Here is a 25,945-nt window from a genome sequence, read left to right as displayed (position 1 = left end):
TGGTGGCAGAGTATATTCTGGGGGGGGTGGTGGTGGCAGATTGGCACCCCCCCTTTTTCTTTTTGTTCAGTGTGCAGGGCTGGGAGGGATCTGGAAGGCTGGCTTGAATGCCCCCTCCACATTACCAGACAGCTCCCCCCAGCCCGTTTGCCTGATTCAGCAATAGAAGAAGAAGTGTTGGTTCTTATATGCTGCTTTTGTTTGCCCGGAAGAGTCTCGGGGCAGCTTGCATTCCCTCCCCTTTCCTCTCCCTGTGGCGGACGCCCTGTGGGGTGGGTGGGGCTGGGAGGGCCCTGATGTCGCCGCTCACTTGGAGCAGCTTGGTCAGTGCTGTGTTGAGCCCAGGGTTGCCCAGCTGGTTGCAGAGTTGTACCCAGCTCGCCAGATTGGAAGGCTGTGCTTCTGCCCACTCCTCCAGTGTGTGTAATGCAGTGTGTGTGTAAGAGCTGGGATCCCTGTCTTGTGGACACAGGGTGGGTTTCTCACCTCCAAGCACGGGTCTTGTCAACTCCCTCCCTTCCCCACACCCTGCAGCACTGGTGCTGAGGGATCCTGGTGCGGAGTTGGACTCGGCTCACCCGACTGGAAGTCCGCACTCCTGGCCACTATGCCAAGCTAGCTCCACATGTCAGCCCCAACCATTGGAGAACTAAGACTAGCCTGATCTCACTTTCTGGGGGATGATCTCTGGAGCCTTCGGGATGGGAGTCCAGGCCAGACCTAGTGTGGGAGGGCCATTTGCATCGCTGGTGTGCCATGCTGGACCTGGTTTTCTGTTGCAGCAGAAATGGTCAAGATGGCACAATTGCCGCTTCACTGGCTCAGTATCATGGCTGGCTGGGACCAGTGACATTGGGTCACAAGGCTGAATTGGCCGGCCCCGTCATTCAGCTGTGGAGTCCTGACCTCTGGCCACTGGTCTCTTGCACCCTGCCCCTTCCCGAAAATCTCTCTGCAATGTGCTGTGGGGAAATGCACGATGAGCGCTGGCGGGGTAGGTAAAAATTTTCCAGGGTGGTGGTGACTCCTGAGTGAGCACTCTGGGTTTGGCCTACCTCAGGGCACCTGCAGGAGGCTCCATGGTGGAAAGCCAACGTTTTCTAAGATTTGGCATTCCAGGGGTTATTTCCTTGGCGCTGGAGAACCTCCGGTAAAAGGCGCTTAGGGTTGGTGGGGTGTGACAATAAGCAGCTGCTCTTAGGATGCTAAGATTGGTCCCCCAAAGATAAGTAAGTCACTCCAGGGTCGACTGGAGAGCTGGAAGCATCTGAGTATTTGTGGGATTTGGGCAGTTCTCCATCACAGAGGCTGTACATCATAGCATCTTCCACCCACCTGGCAACGTGGCAGCCTGAACATCAGCCACTAGTCAATGGTGTCAATTATCGAGTGGTGCTGTCCCAACAGAGGGACGAACAGTTCACCCAGGGCTTCAGGAGTTACTCAGGGACAGTTCAGCCTATCAAGACTAGCCCTATGAGCACAGTTTCAGGTCCAAGGCACCGTTGTGGGGCCCAGGGGAGTCGGCCTCCCAGCACATGGATTTTGGAGTGCACAGAGGCATCTTGGCTGATGACAAGTCTGTTAGCCCAGTTCATACACTGCAGCTCACATGTTGGAGCTTAGGCCATGGCGGAGTTCACCTCTATAGTGGCGGGGGATATTGGAGACAAAGAGTTCTTTGCACCACCAGCACCCCCACTCAGTTTGCTAGGTGGTTTGCCCTGGGCAGGGCTGGTGCGAGCACATCGCAGGGTTTTTATACTGATTGGTTGGGGAAGGAGAGCAGTCTGCCCAGGGTCCTGACTCAACCTGGATGAAGGTATTCAGATGTACGTTGCAAATCATATGGATGTTGCCTTCCTGGCTACTTCCCAGGAGTTGCCAGTGCTTCCTCCAGTGGGCCATAGATTCAGGTTCTGGCATGTGATGGCCTGGGAAATGTACAGAGCCTGATGTCTGTGTCTGTATCTGAATTGTTCCAGGTTGGATGTCTGTGGGACTGCTGGTGCTCCTCATGGGGCAGTGGATCGCATACTGACGGGGCCGGGTATGCTGCAAGCTCAGCTAGGGTCTCAGAGACAACCATTGGTTGTTTCCTCCAATGATTTTGAAACTTATCCTAGAAGTTTTCAATATTTCAACCAACTCAAAGCTGTAATCAAAATTCTATGCATGTAACACCGGCCTTCAGCTCGCAGGTATGGGAGAGCTCTGTCCAGACACCACTGGCTCTCCTGAGGCTGTTGTAGTTTACCAGTGAGATGATGCCACAACGGTGACGCCTGGCTTCCAGACTGTCAACTAATATCAGATCCTTGGGCAGTTTTTGGTGGGAGAAATTGCCCTGAAACAAGGGGAGGGCACCAGTCTTAAATTGGGAGGTGACTGGCAGGTTCATGGGTATGGATAGCCTGCAGAGGGCTCCTCCTCATGAGGCTAGCGTCTGTTATTCAGACGAGGTGCAGTGAGCATTGCACGGTACGTTATTGGCCCTGCTGGAATGGCTGAGTTCTGGAGGGTCGGCGGGAACGGGGTCGTATGGCCTCGTTCTGTGGCGGGTTTGCATGGGATGGAGCCTGTAGGCAGGGAGTCCGGTGGCTGATCTGACTCCCTGGGGTTCGGGGCCTCGCCAAGAGGTGGCACATACATGAACACGGCTGACCCTGCTGGGCGGCCAGGGGCTCATTTGCCCGGTGGACATAGGTTGCTTCCATCAGGCAGACTCCAGTAGGCAAGGGGACCTGCTCTCCACCCTGGGAATGGTGCGGGTCCCCAGGGCACCTCTGGACTCTGGGTGTTGGTGCAGTCCGCTGACTGGTAGGTCAGGCTCCCTTTCCCATGCTGTGCCAACCCCCCCTCCCCGTGGGGAGGTAATAAAGCTGTGGACTTGTTTATACCCTCCTGCAAGTCAAAGAAACCAATTATCTGCTATTTTAAATGATTAGTTAAAAGTATTTATCAGTCTGAATTTTAAACAAACGAACAACAACAACAAAAACCCAGAAAAAAATGTACACATCTGAATTACCAAAACTGCTAGAAAATCTCTAGGTACTCTTGATAAGGGAATGCCAGTCTGCATTTAGGACAAGGACAACGGGCTGTTTTGTTGCTTCCTGGAATTAGCAGTGTGCAGAAGTGTTACCATTTGTAGCCATTTATAGCACAGAAGACAACAGAGGCAGGTGCTAATAGCTTTCGCCTTGGTTTATAACCCAATTTCCATCCTTCATTGCTTGCTGTTCATACCACTTAGTGTACCCCTGAAGAGTATCTAAGTGTCGCAAATTTGCATTCATCAGCAGACTGTACACAAGCCTCGCCTTTTTTTACTGCTACAAAAATCTAGTCTTTTTTATTGTTAGGATTTTTTTTTAATGCAGCTTGCCTGCAATAAGCCATCATCTGGGCAAATATTCTTTTGGCAGCCCAGAAAAGTTTCTGTCCCATAGAGCTTTGTCCACAATCACAATATATTTATTGATCAAGTCCTTCATTTCCTTTGTGAATGGTTCAAATCTTTTCTGCCTGACTCCTGAACGCTTGAAATTCCCATCGCGGTTGTTTTCCACACAGAGCAGCCGGTCCTCGGTCACACTGATGTTCAGAAAGGCTACCATTTTGTGGAGCTGGGGCAGGAGGTTCTGTTTCAAGTCTTCATAGTGAACAACAAGGAGATGTTTCCCGTACTTCAGCCAGTCGAGGACGTGAGAAGCCCACCATGAGGCATAACTGCTTACAAAATCCGGCCACTCTGCATGAGGCAAAAGAAAAAGAAGCAGACTTAGAGCTCTCTTGTCCTTTAGGAGGACGGACCAAAGAAATGAGGCTGAACAGAGAGAGGGTTTTGCAGGGGACTTTCCCCACAGACAGCTGCCTGGGACCTCACTTGCTCTTTCTTCAGCATCAGGTGAAAACATATTTTAGAATGGGGGGGGGAGGCTTTCTCTTAGTGTTATCTATTGGAGTTCTTGTTAGGGTCCTTGCTGGAAAAATGAGATTTTTCAGCAAACAAAAAAGGACTGGGCGAGCAAATGTTTTGTATCTTGTCTTTTGATGTAGGTTTACCGGTTGGTTGGTTGGTTGGTTTGTCAAGTTACAGCTGTCTATTTTCACATAAACATGATGCTTATGTTTAACATGCAATTGATCTGTACTAAAACATCCCATTTTGTCCCATTATACAAACACATAAACACATATATTATGTATAGCCACACAAATATTATTGAGTCATAAGTGAGGAAAATTTTTCAGTATCAGGAAACAAAAGTAAAGAATTGTGCAAGGAGGAAATTGAGAATTTCCATATCAAACTATCAGGAATGAGAAATTCCAAATGATAGGAAAGGGGGCTTTGTGAGGGGGTTGGGTTCTGAAGTATTCTCCAAAGGTCCTAAATTCTCAAGCTGTTGCATTTGTTTGCCTTGTTGTCCACCATTCTGCGAGACCCATGTCTCCTGCTCGGCAGGAATTCTGCTGAGATTGGCATTAGGCCACTAGAAGCCAAATTTGACATTCTGGTAGAATTGAGGGGAAACAGAGCTTTTGGGATGACCGGGTTAGCAGGAGGAAGAAGGGGCCCCTGAACTAAGCTGGACAAAACCTTCATAGCCCCACATGGCCAAAATTGGGATCCCCCTTTGGCAGTCCAGAAAAAGGGCAGTGACTTCAGGTGGGCAATTTGATAGTCAAGAAATACCAGAAGGGGAATTGCCTTTATCATTTTCATACTTCTAAGACCTTTTCTATTTCTCGACTTGAGGAAAAAGGTAAATCCTGGATATTTTTACCTTTGCTTTCCCAGTTCCGGTCTGTAGCATGCCCGAGGTGGCCAGCACATTTCCGATTAAATTCTGCCACAAGCGACTTGTAGGGATTCCGTATCAACAAGATGGCTGAATCAAACATTTCAATTTCCTTTTGGCCACTCTCATGTGTTTTAACACAAATAGTCCTCCTACTTCTCCAGTGATCTTTTTCCCCTTTAAAACCTGTGTTTTTAAATATACATGGATATGGTTATGACGGGCCGTAGGCACATGGCTCTGTTGCAGTCCTGTTGGCCAAGGTCTCCTATGACGGGTCGTAATCATGGCCTTGGCAAAACTCCCTTACTCCTCCCCAGCCCCAGTGAAGGCCCTTCTCCCCGGGTGCCCTGCCATCCCACCTCCCAACGCAGCACCCGCAGAGCCCGCAAAGCACAGCGTGGATTCGCAGAGTCCGCCGGAGTCCAGGGGGGTGGCGTGGCGTGGCGTGGCGTGGCTCCTCCTGTGGGCCTGGCGCATGACTAGCAGCTGGGCAGGCTGCAGAACCCTCCTCTTCCCGCCAATGCCACGTGTTGGTCAATGAAGCAGCGGCTACAAAGGCTTAGGGTTGCCAGATCCAGGTCAGGAGACCCCTGGAGATTTGGGCATGGTGCCTCATGGGTGACCTTGAGCTTGCCACGGCACTGAGAAAGCTGTTCTGACCAAGCAGGAATATCAGGGATCTGTCAGCCTCACCCACCTCACTGGGTGTCTGTTGTGGGGAGAGGAATGGGAAGGCGATGGTAAAACACTTTGAGACTCCTTCGGGTAGAGAAAAGTGGCATATAAGAACCAACTCTTCTTCTTCATATCAGGGCTCTCTCAGCCTCACCTCCCTCATGGGGTGTCTGTTGTGGGGAGAGGAAAGGGAAGGTGAATGTAAGCCGCTTTGAGATTCCGTTGGGTAGAAAAAAGCGGCATATAAGAACCAATTCTTCTTTTCTTCTTCTGAGCAATGGCCTCTAACCTGGAGAACTGGGGAGTTGGATTTCCAACTCCTCCTCCTCCATACACAGAAAACTGGGTGACCTTGGGCCAGTGACAGTTCTCTTGGAGCTTTCTCAGAACTGCCTACATCACAGGTGTCTATTGTGGGGAGAGGAAGGGAAAGGTGCTTTGGGGATTGCCCTTCCCCAGCTGCAAAGGTTCAGTTCTTTGGCACACTTTGAGAGAGTGCAGAATAAGCTTTACCTTAGAATCCTGAAGGCAGCTTCAAGGAGGCTTAAAGAATCATGTTTAATTGCTCATATTTACATCCATATACTATACTCTCTGATTTGATCTCTTATCAGGTCAGGGTCACAAAAGCGTACAGAGCAATATGGTTCTTACATGCTGCTAGAACAGAGCCATTGCAATGCGATGCAAATTGCAATGGAGACAACAAGACGACAAGACAGAGCAACCTGTATGACTGAGCAGAAAGGCTCAGCTTCTCTCCCAGAGTGAAGAGGAAGTGGGCAGTCCCAACTGGAACAAAGATCTCTGGTTTCTCAGGGGAGAAACCAGTTTAAACCAATGTAAACTAGTTTCTTGGTAGAGTCTGCAGTTCCTGAACTGCAACCAGTTGTCTCTGCTGAGTATACGATCAGGACCTTGAAGTGTAGAACGACCTGCTCTTCAGGATAGGCCTGGACCAAATAAATGGCTGATTGTATTCCAACCAGAACTGTGACAGTCCCACTGAAAGAACAGAGGTTGGCCACTGCCAGGTAGACTGGGAATGGGGAGTAGCCCACAAGTGGGCCTGAATCACTTCCCAAAGAAGGCAGAGAGGGAAGGAAGGGAGAAGAACTTAGCCAGGGTTGGCTGGCCATCCTTCTTCCCCACAAGAGGCAAGGCTGAGTTAATCCTAAAATCACAGAGTTGGAGAGGAAACCTACAGGACATTTAGTCCAGTCCTCTGCTCAATGCAGGATCAGCATCCAGGATAAATGTCTGTCCTGCCACTGCTTAAAGCCTGCCATTGATTGGGGGTAGGGTTGTGCGTAGTGGCACCCAAACTGGCCGTTCCAGGCCGACGCAGCCAGCAACGCGATGCCGGGGGGGGGGGGTGGGGGAACATCCGACAATCCATTTCTTTTCCTCTTTTTAGGAATCTGGAGGTTCTGCCAAAGTTCAGCATGTCACTCTGAAGCAGGCTCTGTCTTCCGAAATCTCCCGCTCAACCCTCAACAGGGGCAGCAGAAATCACAATGAGCAATGAAAGCGGAAGTCTTCTTTTGAGAGGGAAGAAGCGCATCATAGGAATCAATGGCTATATTTACAAAAGGGAATTGTGGAAAAAGAAAATGTATGCGCCCACAAGATGCGTCTGCAGAGGGCTGCCTGAGTCACCGCTACATAGACAGTGAAGGCACCTGGGAACTGCAGGTCAGAAAAGGCAGTCAAAAAGGCTCACCTTCCAGGTCAGCTGGGTGACCCGTGAATTGTCCTCTACTGTTGAATCTGCAGCAGGATTTTTCTTTCTACCTGTTCCATTTTTATCCCAGTCTTCGTCCCAGAAGCTCTGGGTGACCTCCAAGGATCCAGCCTGCCTCCCATTTTATGCCAGCAGCAACCCCTGAGGAAGGGGGCCAGCAGAGGGAGAGGTTTGCAGAGGATCCCTTCATGGGTGGGTGAAGACCATTCTCCAGCCCACAACCTTCTGCCAGCACAGAGGCTCTTCCCTCCACCAGCCCAGCTGCTTCCCTGGTAGCCACTGGGGCAGTGAGTCAGAACTCCGTCCTCTGCCCTCTCCACCTCTGGCCTTTCTCCCACTAGGCTGCAGCAGCATCCTGGGCACCAGGGGCTAAGAGCCGTATGGAGACCCCGAGAAGCTCTGGGGAAGCTGCAGTCACCAAGGCTTCAGCAGGATTCATTATAGTCACCAGGGAGGGGAGGGGAGGGGAGGGGAGACATTCCTCCCAATGCCAACAAGTGATAGCTGCTATAGTCATTGGAGCAGCCAGATTGGGGGTGGAGGGTGGGGGGAATCGTGGATCAGAAGACTTCCTAATGACTTAGGAGTGGGGAAAGGTCATTCTCCAGTGTGGCTGACAATTGCCAGTTCAATTCAAAAGAGAACCTGGGGGAGTTTGCGGTTACACTAAGTTGGATTAACCAGTGCAGTACCTTTATTGTACAGGGTCCCATCAAAGTAGTAGCTCCCCGTGTAGAATCCTGTAGCATGTTCTATTAGGTGGCGTGCCCAGGTGTTTCCAGCTCCAGGGAAGCTTGACAGAGCAACAAACGCTTTGGATTTTGTAGGGAGAAACCTCCGGTCAGTACATCGGGTGTCTGTAACCAAGTACAGTTGCTGTTTCATTAGTCAATTCATACTGAATGCTAAGGCATCAGGTGGCTTTCTGCTCAACACTATTAAATCCTATCTGAGTGTAGTAGGCTCAATACAGACATACATTGAGAAGAGTCATAGTCACTGGACACTAACCTACATGTAGCAGAGGGGTGAGATCATGCTGTTCTACCCTACCCAAGGGCTAACGGTTTCACTTTCAGCGCCACTGGATGCTCATTCATTGCACTAATGTTTGAAAAGACCATTACATACATTACATACATTCTGGTCCCTGCGAGAGACTTCAAATTCTGAATAAGTAAACTCCTTGAAGTAATGTTTCTTTATTAGAAATACAAGTACCTTCTACACTGAATAGTCAGAACTGAGTCACAGAACACAGGACAAGCAATATAGGGGCTCTCCCCTCCCCTGGGAACTCAAACCAGCACAGGTCAAAGGAGTCATAAACGAGAGATAACAGTCTGGGCTTCAAGGGATGGGTAGATGTGGAAAAACTGGGACTAAAAGGGAGGAGGTGAGGAAAGTTTGGGGAGGTTGGGATGCATAAAATACAACAGCAGGAAATCAACCTTGGGGCTCAAGCAAAGGCATCTGTGTTATATCAGGTCACAAAGTCCAGGCTAGCTATCTAATCTAACTTACAGCAAAATATAATCATGGCAGAAACACATGGGGGGTTCTGACATTCTGTCCCCCCCCCAGGGTCCTCCCTTGAACTAACTCCCCTCCTAACTAACAGGCTTCCTCGGAAGGCGGTGGGTTCTCCATCTTTGGAAATTTTTAAACAGGCTGGATAGCCATCTGACGGAGAGGCTGATTCTGTGAAGGCAAAGGGGTGGCAGGTTACAGTATTTGTACCATATTGTTTTTAATTATGTTTTGTAATGGCCTTTGGCTATACACAATAAATGTTATCGTATCGTACAGTAGATGAGTGATTGGGATGTGAGTGTACTGCATAGTGCAGGGGGTTGGACTAGATGACCCAGGAGGTCCCTTCTATCATTCTATGATTCTAGTAGAAGTACCGGCTTTTATAGATAAGCCTCATGGAACGTGCTCTAGTTTAGGGGCTGGTACATGTTCAGCCTCCATCCACTCTTTGTCCCCCATGGGAAACATTTTCTAATCAACAGGGTGCTGAAGCTTTCCTTGGTGCAGTCTGGAGTCCAGAATCTCTGATGCACTTCATAATGGGTGTTCTCATTCACAAATACAGGGATTAGGATCCTCAGGGGAAGGATCCAGTGCTGGTCCAGTGCTGGAGCCCATCATAACAAACGGGAGGGGGAGACATGATGAACATTCTTATAAGTCTTAGGCAAGTCCAGTTCCACAGCCACCTTGTTCACCACTGTAGATTCTTTAAAAGGACCCACAAAACACGGACTCAGGTTTGTGGAAGGCTGCTGACAGTGCAAATGCCTTGTAGACAAATACACCATGCCCCCTTCCTTCCCAGGGGGAGCCAGGCTGCGGCACATCATCATGGCATTTATAGTCCTCCTTGGCCGTTTCCAAGGACTTGGCAATGTCTTGCCAGGTAGCCTGAATCTGGGCTGCCCACTTTTTCAGGTCTGGGGTGCTCTTGGGTTTTGGGGTCCAGGTGGGGGCAGCCAACAGATTAGTGCCCTAAACCAAGCAGGGAGATCTCTGTGCTCGCATGGGTCCCATTATTGTATGCAAACCCATCTGCTAATAGTTAGTAAAACATTTCAAGTATTGCTCCAAGATCTGATTGACCCTTTCAGTCTGTCTTTCGGTTGGCCTGAGGGGAGGGCTTGTCCCACCCCTAAGAGCTTTACAAGCTCCCACCAGAACTTGGCAATAAACGATCAGCTTCTGTTGGACAAACCATGCATGGGTGTCCTGTGGAATTTGCATACTTGTTGTACAAACAAGAGTCTAATTTCTGGGCAGTGGGTATTGTTGAGCGTGGAATAAAAGGAGCTTGCCTCAAGAATGCATCCAGCCCACCCCCAGACGACTGTCTTCACCTGGCTAGGGGGAAGGTCCGTAACAGAGTCCATGGTGATGACTCTCTAGGGAGAATGCCATCAGCATTCTCAGGGGCTGAAGCAAACCCTTCAGTTATCCCACTGCCCTTCTGGCAGCGTGGCAGGTAGGACGCCCCTTCACATAAGCTTCCACGGCTTTGCGCAGTGACAGCCACCAAGAGTGCCTGCGCAATAAATGTAACTTAAAAAAAAAAATCCAAAATGGCCCTCTGGTTTTGAATCATGGCTCAGTTTGAGTATGTCTCAGTGGGTAGCTGCGAGTAGATAGAGGTGATACCCCTTGTAAAACAACCCCTCCTTTTCTTGCAAGTCCTGGCAGACCATAGCAAATTCTCCCAAGTCCTTCTGCATTCAAACCCACAACAACAGATCTACTGGCCACAATGTGCTTGGGAAAAGGCAAGAAGGTACAAGCGGCCAGGCAGCGGCTCCTGCTCAATGCAGGGACGAAACATCCAAGGGAATCCGACTCCTCTGAAGCTGAACCTGCCAGTCCAGGGAAGGGCAGCAGGAAGTCAGCTGCAGAAGCTGAGTCCTCCACAATGCCACTCATCACAGCGTGCTTCTCCTTTTTCTTCTTATCTCTATCGGGTCCCTGAGTGGAGGCTCCAAAGCAGCATCAGCCATTGTGGTTTCTGGGGCCTTTTCCTCCATCTGCCTGGTGAGAACAAGGAAGCACTCCCAAGGAGTTCTGACTAATTGTGGGAGACTTTGAATTCTAAATAAGTAAACTCCTTGAAGTAAAGGACTGCAATCTGGATTTTCAGATAGGTGGATAGGGAATTGGTTAGAGAAAAGCACTCAAAGAGTTGTTGTCAATGGTGTTTCATCAGACTGGAGAGAGGTGAGTAGCGGGGTACCTCTGGGCTCGGTGCTCGGTCCGGTACTTTTAAACATATTTATTAATGATCTAGATGAGGGGGTGGAGGGACTACTCATCAAGTTTGCAGATGACACCAAATTGGGAGGACTGGCAAATACTCCGGAAGATAGAGACAGAGTTCAACGAGATCTGAACACAATGGAAAAATGGGCAAATGAGCAATTTGATAAAGATGTGTAAAGTTCTGCATCTGGGTCAGAAAAATGAAAAGCATGCCTACTGGATGGGGGATACGCTTCTAGGTAACGCTGTGTGTGAACAAGACCTTGGGGTACTTGTGGATTGTAAACTAAACATGAGCAGGCAGTGTGATGCAGCGGTAAAAAAGGCAAATGCCATCTTGGGCTATATCAACAGGGGCATCACATCAAAATCACAAGATGTCATAGTCCCATTGTATACGGCACTGGTCAGACCACACCTGGAGTACTGTGTGCAGTTCTGGAGGTCTCACTTCAAGAAGGACGTAGATAAAATTGAAAGGGTACAGAGGAGAGCGACAAGGATGATCTGGGGCCAAGGGACGAAGCCCTAAGAAGATAGGTTGAGGGACTTGGGAATGTTCAGCTTGGAGAAAAGGAGGTTGAGAGGGGACATGATAGCCCTCTTTAAGTATTTGAAAGGTTGTCATTTGGAGGAGGTCAGGATGCAGAGGAAAGGACATGCAGTAATGGGTTTAAACTACGAGTACAATGATATAGGCTAACTATCAGGAACTAAATTTTCACAGTCAGAGTAGTTCAGCAGTGGAATAGGCTGCCAAAGAGGTGGTGAGCTCCCCCTCACTGGCAGTCTTCAAGCAAAGGTTGGATACACACTTTTCTTGGATGCTTTAGGATGCTTTGGGATGATCCTGCATTGAGCAGGGGCTTGGACTAGATGGCTCTATGATTCTATGATTCTATGATTCTAACTGGAGGGAAAAAAGGGACACAGAACATGAGAGACTGATGGTGGAGAATAAGCCCTACATAAAAGATGAAGATATTTAAGATTATCCAATTCTTTGCAGCTAAGTAAAAAGTTCTTTTTGTTTTAATTTTTGCTTGATATGCTTAGTAAAGGCATTAGTTGTTTTTTTTTTTCTTGGAAAGTAAATAGGGAACTGGTACCATATTGTTTGCCTTCAAGAGATCCATATAGTTATAGAAGCCAAGAAACATTTGGCAAACAAAAAGGGATGAAATTTATAGCTGACTATGACTCTGGAAAAAAATGGAATAGTTATTTATGTTAAAGAAGAATTGAAAACTAATTTTGTGACGGTAGATAGAATGGGAAGAAATTGAAATATTATTGAAGGATAAAGTTTTGGTAGTAGGCCTATATAACTCAAGTGGAGAAAGGGGTTTTTGCCCCTAGAATTAAAAAAATATTATCAAGGAGTTGTTGTATTCAGAGATAATTATGTTAGATGGTACGAACGGAGTGTGGCCGATTCCCCACAGGAGGAAAAACCCAGGCGGGCACTCATATGAAAGCAGGGCTAATCATGGGCCCATTCCGCACAAGGTTCAATGTGGCAAATTGCTTTCGGAAAGAAAAAACGGAATTGTAAATAGTGGAATTCGGCATGACGCATACCTGCCTTTGTAGTGGAATCCAGTTGCGTTTCAATTGTTTCCCACAGGTTTCTGGTCTCGGCAAAAATCGCTAAAAAGGAAGTGATTTTTGCCGTGCTTTGTCCTGCCCCTGGCCGGCAATCAAGCGAGCAGCAATGGGTAGTTGTTACCATGCTCCGGAAAAGCCCCTTTGCCTTTAAGAACAGGTTTAAAAAAAAAGAAAAACACCCGTTGCAACAAATATGCCTTGATTCCTTGATTCCTTGCTTCCTCCTAATGTAGAGACCCATCTAGCTGGCAGATGCCGTGTGAGCTGGCGATTCATCGTTGCCACGCTCCCCCGAGTGAACCCCCCCCTTGCACGGGCGCGATTTTCGGCCGAAAATAAAGGGAAATTGCAAATGGGGCTGTGTTGTGCTTGGTGACTTGAGGCGAGCTTTAAAGCAGCTCTGTGGAGGGACTGCAGCCAGAGAAGCCTCGCTGGGTGAATGAAGGCTCACTGGTTCGTTGCTCTCTGCTCACTCAGAGAGAAAAAAATGGCGATCGCTTCGCCGGAAGTTCAGAGGAGAGAGCCAGGGGGAGGGACTTTGCTGAAACCACAACAATGGGAATGCACAGGTCTTTTTCGCTAGTGTTGCAGATTGCTTACAAGAGTGTAGTGCTTTCCAGAGTGTGAATCCACCTTTTGGGATTTCCCTGGAAGCGTTACAACGAAGCGCTTTTAGCGGGACTGTTTCAGGAGTTTGGCAGATTGTGTACGACGTCGTGCATAACTGCATATTAGTAGCGATTACAATTTGCCACACTCCTGTTACATTAAACTTGTGCGGAATGGACCATGATGTTGCTGCTGGGCCAGTCCTTCCGGGGCCTGGTGCATGTTAGGCTGCTGTTGCCCCACTTTAATTTTCCATGTTCTCTGAAGTGCTCCGGGGCCAATGGGGCCTAGCCTGGCAAAGGCGACAACTCAGAGGGGACAAAAATGCCCCACTCAGCTCTACGGTGCTTTGCGGTGTCATGGGTCCAAATGGGGCATTTTTTGGAAGGAAGGTGGGATTGTGTTCATAGAATCATAGAATCATAGAGTTGGAAGGGGCCATACAGGCCATCTAGTCCAACCCCCTGCTCAATGCAGGATCAGCCCAAAGCATCCTAAAGCATCCAAGAAAAGTGTGTATCCAACCTTTGCTTGAAGACTGCCAGTGAGGGGGAGCTCAGCACCTCCTTAGGCAGCCTAAACCCATTACTGCGTGTCCTCTCCTCTGCAGCCAATGGGAACAGCATCCTGCCCTCCTCCAAGTGACAACCTTTCAAATACTTAAAGAGGGCTATCATGTCCCCTCTCAACCTCCTTTTCTCCAGGCTGAACATTCCCAAGTCCCTCAACCTATCTTCATAGGGCTTGGTCCCTTGGCCCCATATCATCTTCGTCGCTCTCCACTGTACCCTTTCAATTTTATCTATGTCTTTCTTGAAGTGAGGTCTCCAGAACTGCACACAGTACTCCAGGTGTTCTCTCACAAACCACCTTCCTGCAACCCCCCCCCCTCCATGGCGGAATCTTTCCACTGTGGCAGTGTCCCCCACAAGGACACACTTCAGTGGTAGACTGGGTCCACAGCTGAAAAGTGTCCCCTGTGGAGACATAGAAAGCTGCAGACTAGGTCCGCTACAGGAATGTGTCCCCCAGGGAAGTCGGTCACAAGTTTGAGGCCTCTAGCTTGCACAGGATCTGCACTAGACCCTGCTGAAGCTTCACCCAACATTTCCCCAAAAGCATAACTTGGGGGACCATAACTTGCATCCCCCCTTCAAGGATCGTTGCCTTGCCGTGGCAAGGGGGCTTGCATAGCTCAGTGAAACTATGAGCTATGCCGTGCAGGGCCACCCAAGACGGACAGGTCATAGCTGAGAGCTCTGACAAAAGGTGATCCACTGGAGAAGGAAATGGCAAACCACTCCAGTATCTCTGCCATGAAAACCCAATGGACAGTTCCAAAAGGCAAAACGATATGACGCCAGAAGATGAGCCCCTCAGGTCGGAAGGTGTCCAATATGCTACTGGGGATGAGCAGACGGCTAGTACGAGTAGCGCCAGAATGAATGAAGTGGCTGGGCCAAAGCCGAAAGGACGCTCAGTTGTGGAAGTAACTGGTGGCGAAAAGACAGTCCGATGCTGTAAAGACTTTTTTCCCATAGGAACCTGGAACGTCAGATCCATGAATCAAGGCAAGCTGGACATGGTTAAACAAGAAATGACAAGACTGAACATCAACATTTTAGGAATTAGTGAACTAAAATGTACAGGAGTGGGTGAATTTAATTCAGATGACCAACAGGTATACTACTGTGGGCAAGAATCTCTCAGAAGAAATGAGAAGGAGAGGGGAGATGCCACTTTGAGACTCCTTAGAGAACAGTGGTGTGCAAGTGGGGTAGGCCTTGTATGTGCATCTTACCTTGGACAGGAGTTTGGTAGGCGAGGCCATAGTCCTCCCTGCTGGGCATTTCTGCTGTGCCACTCACATTCTGCAGCCTTCTGCAGAGTGACCTGTCTGAGCTGTTATGGAGTGGGAAGTGAACCGTAGGGTAGCCACAGTGGCAAAAAGGTCCGCGGATGACCGCCAGGGGAAATTCCTAGGAAAGGAGAAAGGGGAGCAGTGAAAATAATGTTAAATTCAAGGAGATAACAAACTTCAACATACTTAAGGTAGAACTTGAAAGCGAGACCCACCAGTTCAATTTGGACATCCCTGTTTTGAGCTGCTTTCTCAGCTGCAGAATTTACACTTTATTTCTAGACATTTCATGGTTTCTTACAAAGACACATTCTAAATTTTAATTTGGCATAAAAGGGGGATAAAACAAATGAGCTTGGAGACAACCAACAGATCTACATGCTCAATGTTCATCTGCCCTTGAGGACAACCCGGAAGCTGCAAGTGATTCTGAATATAGGAGCCCATTCATGGACCGGGCCTAACAGGTAAGCACAAGTCTCCAGTGTTTTAAAGCAGTGGTCCCCAACCTTTCTTTCACCGGGGACCGGTCAACACTTGAAAATGTTACTGAGGCCCGTGGGGGGTAGTCTTATGTCGAGGGATGTTGCCACCCCCGCTTGAGCCCCTGCTCCGCTTTCTTTCCCTCCAGCGCCCCTGACTGCCCGCCGCCCGCTGGGGGGCACTGCTAGCAGGAGCTGTGCAGTGCCATGCCAAGGGGGAGCCCCAGCCATGGCAGCTGCTGGAGAGCACCAAAGGTGAGCTGGCGGCAGAGTGGCAGGGCAGCCCCTGAGGCAGCAGCCGAGGAGGAAGACAAGGAGGAGTCACGGACCAGTACCAGTCCCCGTACCGGGAGTTGGGGACACTGCTTTAAAGCACTGACAGGGGCAGCCTGTTCTCTTTTGAGCTGAAGTGAATCCATATATTTGTTTATTAACAGAGTCCTAATGGAGCTGATCTAATCCAGGAGCCTGTTCCACACAGTCCTAGAATCATAGAATTGGGAGGGGACTTCCAGGGTCATCTAGTCCAACCCCCTGCACAATGCTGCCCACCCATGGTAACCCATGGTAATCCCAATTTCATGCCCAAATTATCCCCCCACACCAAAAATCTCCAGAATCCAGCCTGGCCTACCACCCCACAGTGGCAATTAGCAATTCCCTGGCCACAAGAGATAAACCCTGGCACATCCCTTCCTGCCCATCCGCTCACTATCTGTCTAAGTTAGCTATCTGCTATCTGCTTAGGGCTGATCCTGTGTTGAGCAGGGGGTTGGACTAGATGGCCTGTATGGCCCCTTCCAACTCTATGATTCTATGATTCTAAGTTCATAAAATCAGCATTTCTGTCAGATGGCTATCTAGCCTCTGCTTAAAAAACTTCCAAAGGAGGAAAACCCACCACCTCCTGTTCCACTGAGGAACCGCTCTAACTGTCAGGAACTTCTTCTGGATGTTTACCCAATTTAAAAAAAATTAATTTCATCCCATTGGTTCTGGTACAAGCTTCTGGGGCAACAGAATACAACTCTGCTCCATCCTTTATGTGACAGCCCTTCAAGTATTTGAAGATGGTTATCAGATCACCTCTTAGTCGCCTTCTCTCCAGACTTAGCAGACCAAGCTCCCTCAACCTTTCTTCATACAACTTCATCTCCAAACCTCGCACCACTTTTGCTGCCCTCCTCTGGATGTGCTCCAGTTAAGCCAACATCCTTCTTGAGTAGTGGTGCCCATTTGTGGTCCCTCAGGGAGCTATACTCTCCAATGCTATTTAATATCTACATTCCCTCACCCAGCTGATTCAGGGTTTCAGGCTAGGTTGTCACACTCTACTTCCCCTACATCTTTCTTCATTGGTGGTGCCCAAAACTGAGCACAGTGCTCCAAGTGAGGTCTAACCAGAGTGGAGTAAAGTGGTAACATCACCTTGCATGACCTGGACACTGGTCAACCAGTTGCCTTGAAGGGTAAGCAAACACCGTATGGAGTACCAAAAGCTCAAGACTTTCCTCAATGTTGCCTCTTACTATTCAGAGGTTGGCTGACTTTGAAAGTGGTGGCATAATCAGCTTAGTCGGCATAGCTAGCAAGGACTGATGGGCCTATTCTCTATGAATCTGCAGAATCCTCGACCTCTGCTGATGGCAGTGGAGAGAACCATCAAGTTAGAGCTGACTTAGGGTGACCCTGAAAGGTTTTCTAATCAAGAAATGACTACCTCTACATAGCAAGCCTCCTCTTCCTTGGTGGTCTCACATCCAAATACTAAGCAGGGCCAATCCTGTGTAGACTTTGTTGAAGAAAATCTCGTTATTGAAGTAACAAAAGTGCTACAATTTCTCCACCCTTTGCTAACACTTAACACCTAGGAATTGTTGCTCCTTCATAACCTTCAGCCCTCAGCTCCCCCTGCCTGCCCATTATGGCACCCAGTGTGGGGAGAGAGCCAGGGAAACCAGCAGACTGTTGCAGCGGCCGAGAGAGTTGTCAAAAACTGAAGGAAACTCGTGGCACACGTCCTCTAGGGATGAGGCCTGGAGCCTGTAGACACCGCTGATGGTGATCCCAAAAAGCTCCACTCAGTCAGGGCCAAGGCGTCTGGTGCCATTCCCCTAGGCTGTGTAGGCGGTTTTCTGCGTGAAACTTATCTTCGCTGAGTTATGACTGGGCAGATGTGGCGGCTGGAGTCGAGCAGCATACACAGGCAGAGTGCTCCTTTTTGCTGCAGGCATGGCACAGCACATCGTGGAATAGGCACATGTGCTCCACATGCGCTGAGCCCTGCATCTGGCACAGGATCTAGCAGAGGACGCCTGGTGGTGGCACTGACAAGCAGCAGTAGCACATTGCGTGTGGTTGATGTCAGCCTCGTCTTCCGCAGAAGACCCGCGGTCCTCATAGTGGACAGCCTAGTGGTGTCGTGCTCAGCAGCGTTGGGGAAGGCTGTTTCCTCTGACGGCTTGTGCGCTGCGAGTGGCAGTCTCAGTGGCAATGGCTTCTGCTAAGGCAGCCTTTAAAGGGAGGTCCTTCTTAGCCAAGAGATGATGTTGTGTTTCTAAGGCTGCAGACCAGGCAGTCCTGCAACATTTCTTCCAAGTCCATGAATTTGCAGCCATGAGCCATGTTGTGGAGGGCAGCAACAAAAACAGCAATAATCGCTCCCTCTTGTTGGATGTGTTGGGAAAACAGCTGGTGATCTCTCTTGGCTGGGTGTTGAAGTGTTCTCTCAGTGGCTGAAGGATCTTGTTCAGGTTGGTGGTATCAATATCATCTGGTGCACAGAGATCTTGGAGGAGGTTGTAGGTGGCTGGTCCACAAATACTGAGGAACACAGCCTCTTACTGTAGTTGATGGTGTTGGTTATGAGGTAATGGCAGATGTGCCGCTTATTGGATGCAGTGCTGGGGTAAAAATGCTCCATTTGGCCCATGGTGGCCATGGCTTGGGTGTAAAACTGAGCTTTTCTCTAGGCAGTGCATCAGCCGAGCAGTTGGGCCCTTCCCTGAAGGCCAGGCAGTGAGCAGAAGCGGTGGATTGTCCCTTCTAGCTGGCAGGGCCCTGCCCCAGTGATCACTTACCAGGGTTCCGTAGCTAGCATTGTGAGGCCACATTCAACCACAGTGTCACATCAGAGGTGGACATGGACACCGGCAGTGATCTGAGTTCTTCATTGTGACCTCAGCATAGTACAAGCAGAACTGAGAACTGACCCAAATAACTCCAAAACACCCCAACATATATACACAAGCTGTACACTAGATCTTCTTGCCAGTGCAGTCTATCGGCCAGTTTCCCTTTAAGCTGCTGGATCTGGCAGATGGTATCTACCTGGGCATTGGCAGTTCCGTGCTGGCTAGGATCCTGTCTCAGACCTCAACAGGGCTACAGACACAACACGGTTAGTGCTCCGAATTGCTGAGCAGAATACTAGCCTTGAATAGCCTTCCAGGCAGGACTCTTTCAGCCCACCTAGAAGTGGAATCTCTGTGCATCGACATCCCACATGAGGAGGGATTACAAGACACAAGAAGCACAATTTCTGCCAATCCCACAGCTAGCCTTGCCACCAAACACCTTGCCACATTTTGTTCTCACGCACAACTACATCAAATTTGGTAACAACTTGTCCTTTCCGATTAATAGTACTATCCTGGGCACCCACGGTGTGCTGCCAGGTTCAGAGCCAGTTTGGAGCACTGCTTCTGGAACTCCTGCCCACTCACATTTCTCTACATCACACTGATGACATTGTTATTCTCTGAAGAAAATCCGAATACTGTGAAATACTAACAATAAGTGGAGATTCCAATACGTAGCAAATAACATTAATAAGCAAACTGGGTCACAAAGGAGAGGTACAATACGCTAATTACCATAGCATAGCCCAAAGTCCAGGACCTCCCAAGTGAGCTAGAATCATAGAATAGAATCATAGAATCATAGAATCATAGAGTTGGAAGGGGCCATACAGGCCATCTAGTCCAACCCCCTGCTCAATGCAGGATTAGCCCTAAGCATCCTAAAGCATCCAAGAAAAGTGTGTATCCAACCTTTGCTTGAAGACTTCCAGTGAGGGGGCGCTCACCACTTCCTTAGGCAGCCTATTCCACTGCTGAACTACTCTGACTGTGAAAAACTTTTTCCTGATATCTAGCATATATCGTTGTACTTGAAGTTTAAACCCATTACTGCGTGTCCTTTCCTCTGCAGCCAGCAGAAACAGCATCCTGCCCTCCTCCAAGTGACAACCTTTCAAATACTTAAAGAGGGCTATCATGTCCCCTCTCAACCTCCTTTTCTCCAGGCTGAACATTCCCAAGTCCCTCAACCTATCTTCATAGGGCTTGGTCCCTTGGCCCCAGATCATCTTCGTCGCTCTCCTCTGTACCCTTTCAATTTTATCTACGTCCTTCTTGAAGTGAGGCCTCCAGAACTGCACACAGTACTCCAGGTGTGGTCTGACCAGTGCCGTATACAATGGGACTATGACATCTTGTGATTTTGATGTGATGCTTCTGTTGATACAGCCCAAAATGGCATTTGCCTTTTTTACTGCTGCATCACACTGCCTGCTCATGTTTAGTTTACAATCCACAAGTACCCCAAGGTCTCGTTCACACACAGTGCTACCTAGAAGCGTATCCCCCATCCAGTAGGCATGCTTTTCATTTTTCTGACCCAGATGCAGAACTTTACACTTATCTTTATTAAATTGCATCTTGTTCTCATTTGCCCATTTTTCCATTGTGTTCAGATCTCGTTGAACTCTGTCTCTATCTTCCGGAGTATTTGCCAGTCCTCCCAATTTGGTGTCATCTGCAGACTTGATGAGTAGTCCCTCCACCCCCTCATCTAGATCATTAATAAATATGTTAAAAAGTACCGGGCCGAGCACCGAACCCTGAGGTACCCCGCTACTCACCTCTCTCCAGTCTGATGAAACACCATTGACAACAACTCTTTGAGTGCGGTTCTCTAACCAATTCCCTATCCACCTAACAATCTGAAAATCCAGATTGCAGTCCTTCAGCTCACTCACTACAGGAAAAGCCTTCAAAGATTCACTCATAGCAGATTCTTTTATTTATTTAATTTAATTTACTTAATTACTTATTGGTTTATAGGCTGCCCCTCTGCAGATAGAAGGTCTCCATGGAGTCATGGGGACAATAACAGGTCCGGCATATCACAGCTTTGCATAAGAATATTCAAAAGCATGCTGTTTGGTCTAAACTTTGATCTAGTGCTACAACCCCATACATTTTTAAAAGATTTTTCGTTTTCCTCAAATCTGACGTGTTCCAGTTAATGCAAAGGTCTGTCTTGTCTATCCATGTCTCCCATCTCTGGATTTAGATATCCACAGACATAGCAATGAGAAGTATTAGGTATATTGATACTCTTTTATTCAAATATTAGCTTCAAAACCCATCCCTAAGAACGGGCCTTGAAAGTGTCCTCTCCCCTGGCCCCTGGCCAGGCAGCTTAAGGTGGCTTTGGGCTGCAGCTCGCAGCCGGATCAAGTGGGGCAGGCGGGGGTTGACCAGCTTGTTAGCAGGCCCGGGACAGAGCTCCATAGCAGGCCCAGCCTAGAAGGCCAGGAGGCCCTCGTTAGCTGGCCCTGCTTAGCAGGCCCTCCACCACGACCCTTTGCTCAGGGCCCTCTCAATCTACCTGCTGCTGGCTCCAGGCACTGAGGAGTGTCTGAGAGCAAAGAGGCTTGAGTCCAGGGACAGAGGGAGGGAGATGCAGGGGCAGGGCCAATCAGGGTGCAGCCAGCTTCCCTGATTGGCCCTATTCCAGCTTGGACAGCAGGACATGTTCCACCCCCCAGGCTGTTTCACAAATATATAGAGAAACCGTGGATAAGGATGTGATAGGTGTTATGAGTAGCTTTGAATAGTCAAACTTGTGTTCTGAGAAGTGGGATGTAGGGACATAGCAAGAAACTGAAGAGAAAGGCAATAGATAGTTGGCTTCCAAACTGGCTAAAAGAGAGAGAAGAAATGAAAATGCATCTGGATGGGAGGAGGAGATGGATGAAGGCAGAACTCCCTCCCTTCACTATTTGATCCTCTGGATGTGGCTATCAAGACAGACTCTGGAAGCAGAAAGCCCCACTAATGGACAGTTTTCAATTACTATTATGTGCACATTGATAAAGCAATATTACACACTTCAGGCAGAGTCTCATGGCGGGCTGCCAACATCCAGAATTATATCATATCTCCAGGCTCTTCCTCCACAGAAAATGGCTGCTTTGGAAGGTGGCAGCGTTATACTTTGCTGAGGCCCCTCCCCAGGCTCCACCCTCAACAGTCCAGTAATCTGGTGTCAGCTGCTTTAGTGCCTTGCATAGCCCATTAACCTGCTGAGACAAAATAAATCAAGGTCTGGTGAGTGCCTAAGTTAAATTCTTCCTCTGAGCTCTTCCACACCCCTTAGCCTCTAATGGAAAGAAGTGACAGTCACAGTATATTTATATGGTTTAATGAAATAGTGCCTACAAATGAACCTATAAAACCAACAGCAAAGCACCGAGAATTCAAACCAATGGGAAAAAAACCATGAATATGAAAAGAAAAGAAAAGTAGAACATCCACTCAACCCACTGCAGGTGCATTTGCCATCACAGACACTCATTGCTCCGGGCTGCACTTTATCCTTTGCTTTTAATAGGAGATTCCAGAGACACAAGGATATCTTTGTATGGTGCCCAAAACTTGAAAGAAAGATGGGAAAATAAAGAAATCTCCTCTTACTTTCTTGGAGCAAAATTCAGAGCACATCTCCACCGTCAAATTGGAGTGCATCATAGCAGCTGGAAAGGTGTTTGTTAAATTCTCAGGCACTCGAAAGCATCCTCGATAGATAATATTTCGCCCTATGAGGATAGGAAATAGGTTTCTTTTGTGAAAACAGCAACTATAGTGGCCTCCTGTTATCCCAGGCAATGATACAGGTTTCACATACAGACACCAAAATGCAGCACTGGGAAATAATAACCAGTATTGGGAAAGACAGGCACTGAGGAAATGTACTCTGAAGCCTGCGGAGCCAAAAGGAATGCACAACTTCTAGCAAGGCCCTGCCTATTTAACGGTGGTTCAGTGCAGCACTAAGAATGCTAAATTCCATGGGTGGAGGGCAAGGCTGGTGTCTGCAGCAGCCAGTTTTTGTTTGAGTCCAGCTCTCTTCTCAATTTTTCCTTGAAAAACTTGGACAGGTCTGCTAAAATCTACAAAGCGTCTCATGATGAGCATCAACAGAGAGGTAGAATTTCAATGAGGGAGTCACATTCCATTGTATGTGTGTTTCCTTAGTACCACCCCCCCATACACACACACACACAAACACAGAGCACCTTTTTTATTTCATTCTTTTCTGAGCCAGACAGAATATTAAAATCTTCACAAGCTAGAAAAAATTCCTGTTGTGTCAATAAGAGAGCTTAAAGTACATGATGCCAGTCACAGTCCATGCAGATTCACCAGGATTCCCACTGTCACAGAGAGACAAAATTGGGAGAAAACTGGGGCAATCTTTTCAAATCATGATCCCTGATATTCTTTTGAAAAATTTGGAACATAAGCAAACTAAAGAAGAAATACATAAGATACTAAAGAAGGTATACATAAGGTAAAGTAAAATAGAATGACTGTAGTTACCAGCCATTTAAATCTAACAACTTGGTACATCAGCTGTTAGGTTTAAATGGCTGCAAACTATTTCATGTGTCAGTTTCAGCCTAACAGCTACATAACAACATCCACTGTTAGGTAAAATGGCTGCAAACTATTTAATCCCTCCATTTCACTTCCTCTTGTTTTGGGGTTAAATGGCTCACAGTCATTACACCATAGCAGGGGGATTCAGTGGTAGATGTAAATGACATTGATCCATTTAAGTCTCCATTTTGCATACACACACACACACACACACACACACACACACACACACACACACACACACACTCCTGAGAAGGGGAAAATGGAGGGCTTAAATGAAACATTACAGCCTAACAGTGGGGTGGTCACACTGTCCACTGTTAGGTTTAAAGGACTGTCATCCATTTAATCCCTCAGTTTCAGCCTTCTGATTTTCCAGGCCATTAACCATCCCTTTAAGAAGCCTGTTTTATTTGTTTATGCCTTGTATGACTTTCCAGAGGTCTCAGGGCAGCTCACATCAACCTGTTCATCATTTAATCTATTAGCCAAGATGGTTGAAATGATCTTATAGCCAATATTCAGAAGCTAGTCTGTAAAATGAGACATTATAAAGATATTTCCCATCATTTTAAACCAAAGCCATGTTCACACTTCCTTTTGGTTTTCTTCCTCTGAAATGGCTCACAGCGATTAGGAAACTTTAAAACATTTTCTCAATATTCCCTCTTCATTTTGCTCCTGTAACTCATAGTGTTTGTATTACCTGGGCTACTCTCAATTTTCTGTAGCTTGTCCTTTATTCTTGATCATCTTTTCTATTTCCCCAACACTGGCAGATTTCTCTTTTAAAATATCCTTTAAATGTTTATTAAATCTGACCGGAACAGATTTTGCGTCTCTCCCAGAGTGGGCACGGTTCCCCTATCGGTTAGGGTCTGGGGATAAGGAGAACAGCAGGTCAGTCTGTACGGGGCTGGGATCGGCCTATTTGTCCACCCCCATGAATACTATTCCAAGCTCCTGTACTGGTTGAGTGGCAAAACAAGCAATATACAACAGACCACATCACAATGAATCTAATTAACCTAATGACGATGATAATGGGAAGAAGAAGACAGCTTCTGGCTAAATGAGACGTACAAGGAAAGGTTGGGGGAGATTGGTCTGTTTAGCCTGGAGAGAAGACAACGAAGAGGTGATATGATATCCATCTTCAAATACTTGAAAGTCTGTCATATAGAAGATGGAGCAGGCAGGTAGTTGTGAGTTCCTACATTGTGCAAGGGGCTGGACTAGATGACTCTGGAAGACCCTTCCAACTCTATGAGTCGATGATTCTATATTTTATTGATGAACTTGTGTACATTGATAATATGGATGGGAAAACAAGAAAATTAACAGGGATGTTAAATAATAGGGATGATAAAAGCTAACGGACTCTTGGCTTATGGATCAAGCCAGAAGACTCTGTAAGTATTCCAGAGTTTGCAGAAAGAGGCTGCTTCTTCCTGCAATGGATCAAAGAAGTGATGGACCTGAGGCATGATTTGCATTGTCTGTGGCATATTTGTTTTTTGTTTTTACCTCAGGGTAACTTTAAACACACCTGCACCAAGTGCAAGTTAGTAGCACTCCTGGAGGCGAAGGTACAGAAGCTAGAAGAATGCGTTTCCACAGTTTATTCTTAAAAGGAGGGTGACAAGTTCTTAGAAAGAACTCATGGGACACTTTTTGGAGGACAATTGGAAGAGGTAGGGAAAGTGTCTCACAAATTAGAGAACCCAATATAAGAGAAAAGCGGCTGCAAGAACATTACACAGAGGTGTTGAAAAATAGGGAAATATTCTGCCCCTGTGTCACTCAGAAATCATTTCCAGGATCTGCCTGTAGATAATGACTCTGGACCACAGGAACAAAGGCTATTTACTCAACTCCCCCGAAGCACAGAAGATGTTGCACAGGCCCCTGTGGTTGAGAGGACTACCTCTTCTGCTCCCCCATGTGTTAGAACTAGGAGATGCCTGCTAGTAATGGGGGATTCCCTACTGAGAAAGTATTTCTACCGGACTTCTCGTCTCAGGAGGTCTGCTGTCTCCCTGGCACAAGAATCAGGGATGTCACGGAAAGGGTGGAAGGCCTTGTGAAGCCCAAGGACAGAGATCCCTTCCTGCTCAGTCATGGGGGAACAAAAGATACTGCCGGGGCAGAGTGGAGCAGATGAAACAAGACTACGTGGCCGGGGGGGGGGGGAGTGAAGGCCTTGGGAAGTCCTTCCTGTTAATGGCTGAGGCTTAAAAAGGAAAAGGAAAAAATAATGCAGATAAATGACTGGCCACGTCATTGGTTTCATTGGGAACTTGGGGGGGGGGGGGTTGGACGATGGGTTGCACTACAGTGATGAGACTCTTGCTTGGGGGAGATGGTCTGCACATTACAAAGGTGGGGGAAATGTCCCTGTGAAGCGTCTTGCGGGCCTGGTGAGGAGCGCTTTAAACTGAGTGCATGCAATGGTGGAGGGGGACATACATTCCAAGCCGTGTTTGATGATGATAACTGTAGATGGAAGCACTGCAGAGTTAAAGGAATGGAACAAATGCAGGCAACTATTAACTTACAGGGAAGTTCAAAAATTAAAAAGATCACACACAAAGGGTGCTTGTAAATGGTTCATCATCTTCTGGGAGAGGAGTGAT

At 47.8% G+C, this 25,945-nt stretch overlaps 1 protein-coding gene across 7 annotated transcripts in view; it reads right to left on the bottom strand.

Moving 5' to 3' along the window:
• Positions 1-2,934: 2,934 nt before the first annotated feature.
• The window catches only part of WSCD1 (WSC domain containing 1), a 108,917-nt gene continuing 85,906 nt past the window's right edge, over positions 2,935-25,945 (bottom strand). For 6 of the 7 annotated variants that reach the window (XM_077311079.1, XM_077311078.1, XM_077311081.1 and 3 more), the window contains 5 exons: positions 22,344-22,465; positions 15,038-15,215; positions 7,926-8,090; positions 4,797-4,997; positions 2,935-3,757 (listed from right to left, as the gene is read on the bottom strand). In XM_077311079.1, coding sequence (XP_077167194.1) covers positions 3,405-3,757; positions 4,797-4,997; positions 7,926-8,090; positions 15,038-15,215; positions 22,344-22,465 — 1,019 coding nt within the window. In that variant the 3' untranslated portion in view covers positions 2,935-3,404. The remainder of the gene's footprint in view (positions 3,758-4,796; positions 4,998-7,925; positions 8,091-15,037; positions 15,216-22,343; positions 22,466-25,945) is intronic. The other variant, XM_077311080.1, reaches the window with a different exon arrangement.

Source organism: Paroedura picta, chromosome 15 (genome assembly GCF_049243985.1).
Source record: "Paroedura picta isolate Pp20150507F chromosome 15, Ppicta_v3.0, whole genome shotgun sequence".
NCBI lineage: Eukaryota > Metazoa > Chordata > Lepidosauria > Squamata > Gekkonidae > Paroedura > Paroedura picta.
This window is presented reverse-complemented; position numbering and strand designations above follow the sequence as displayed.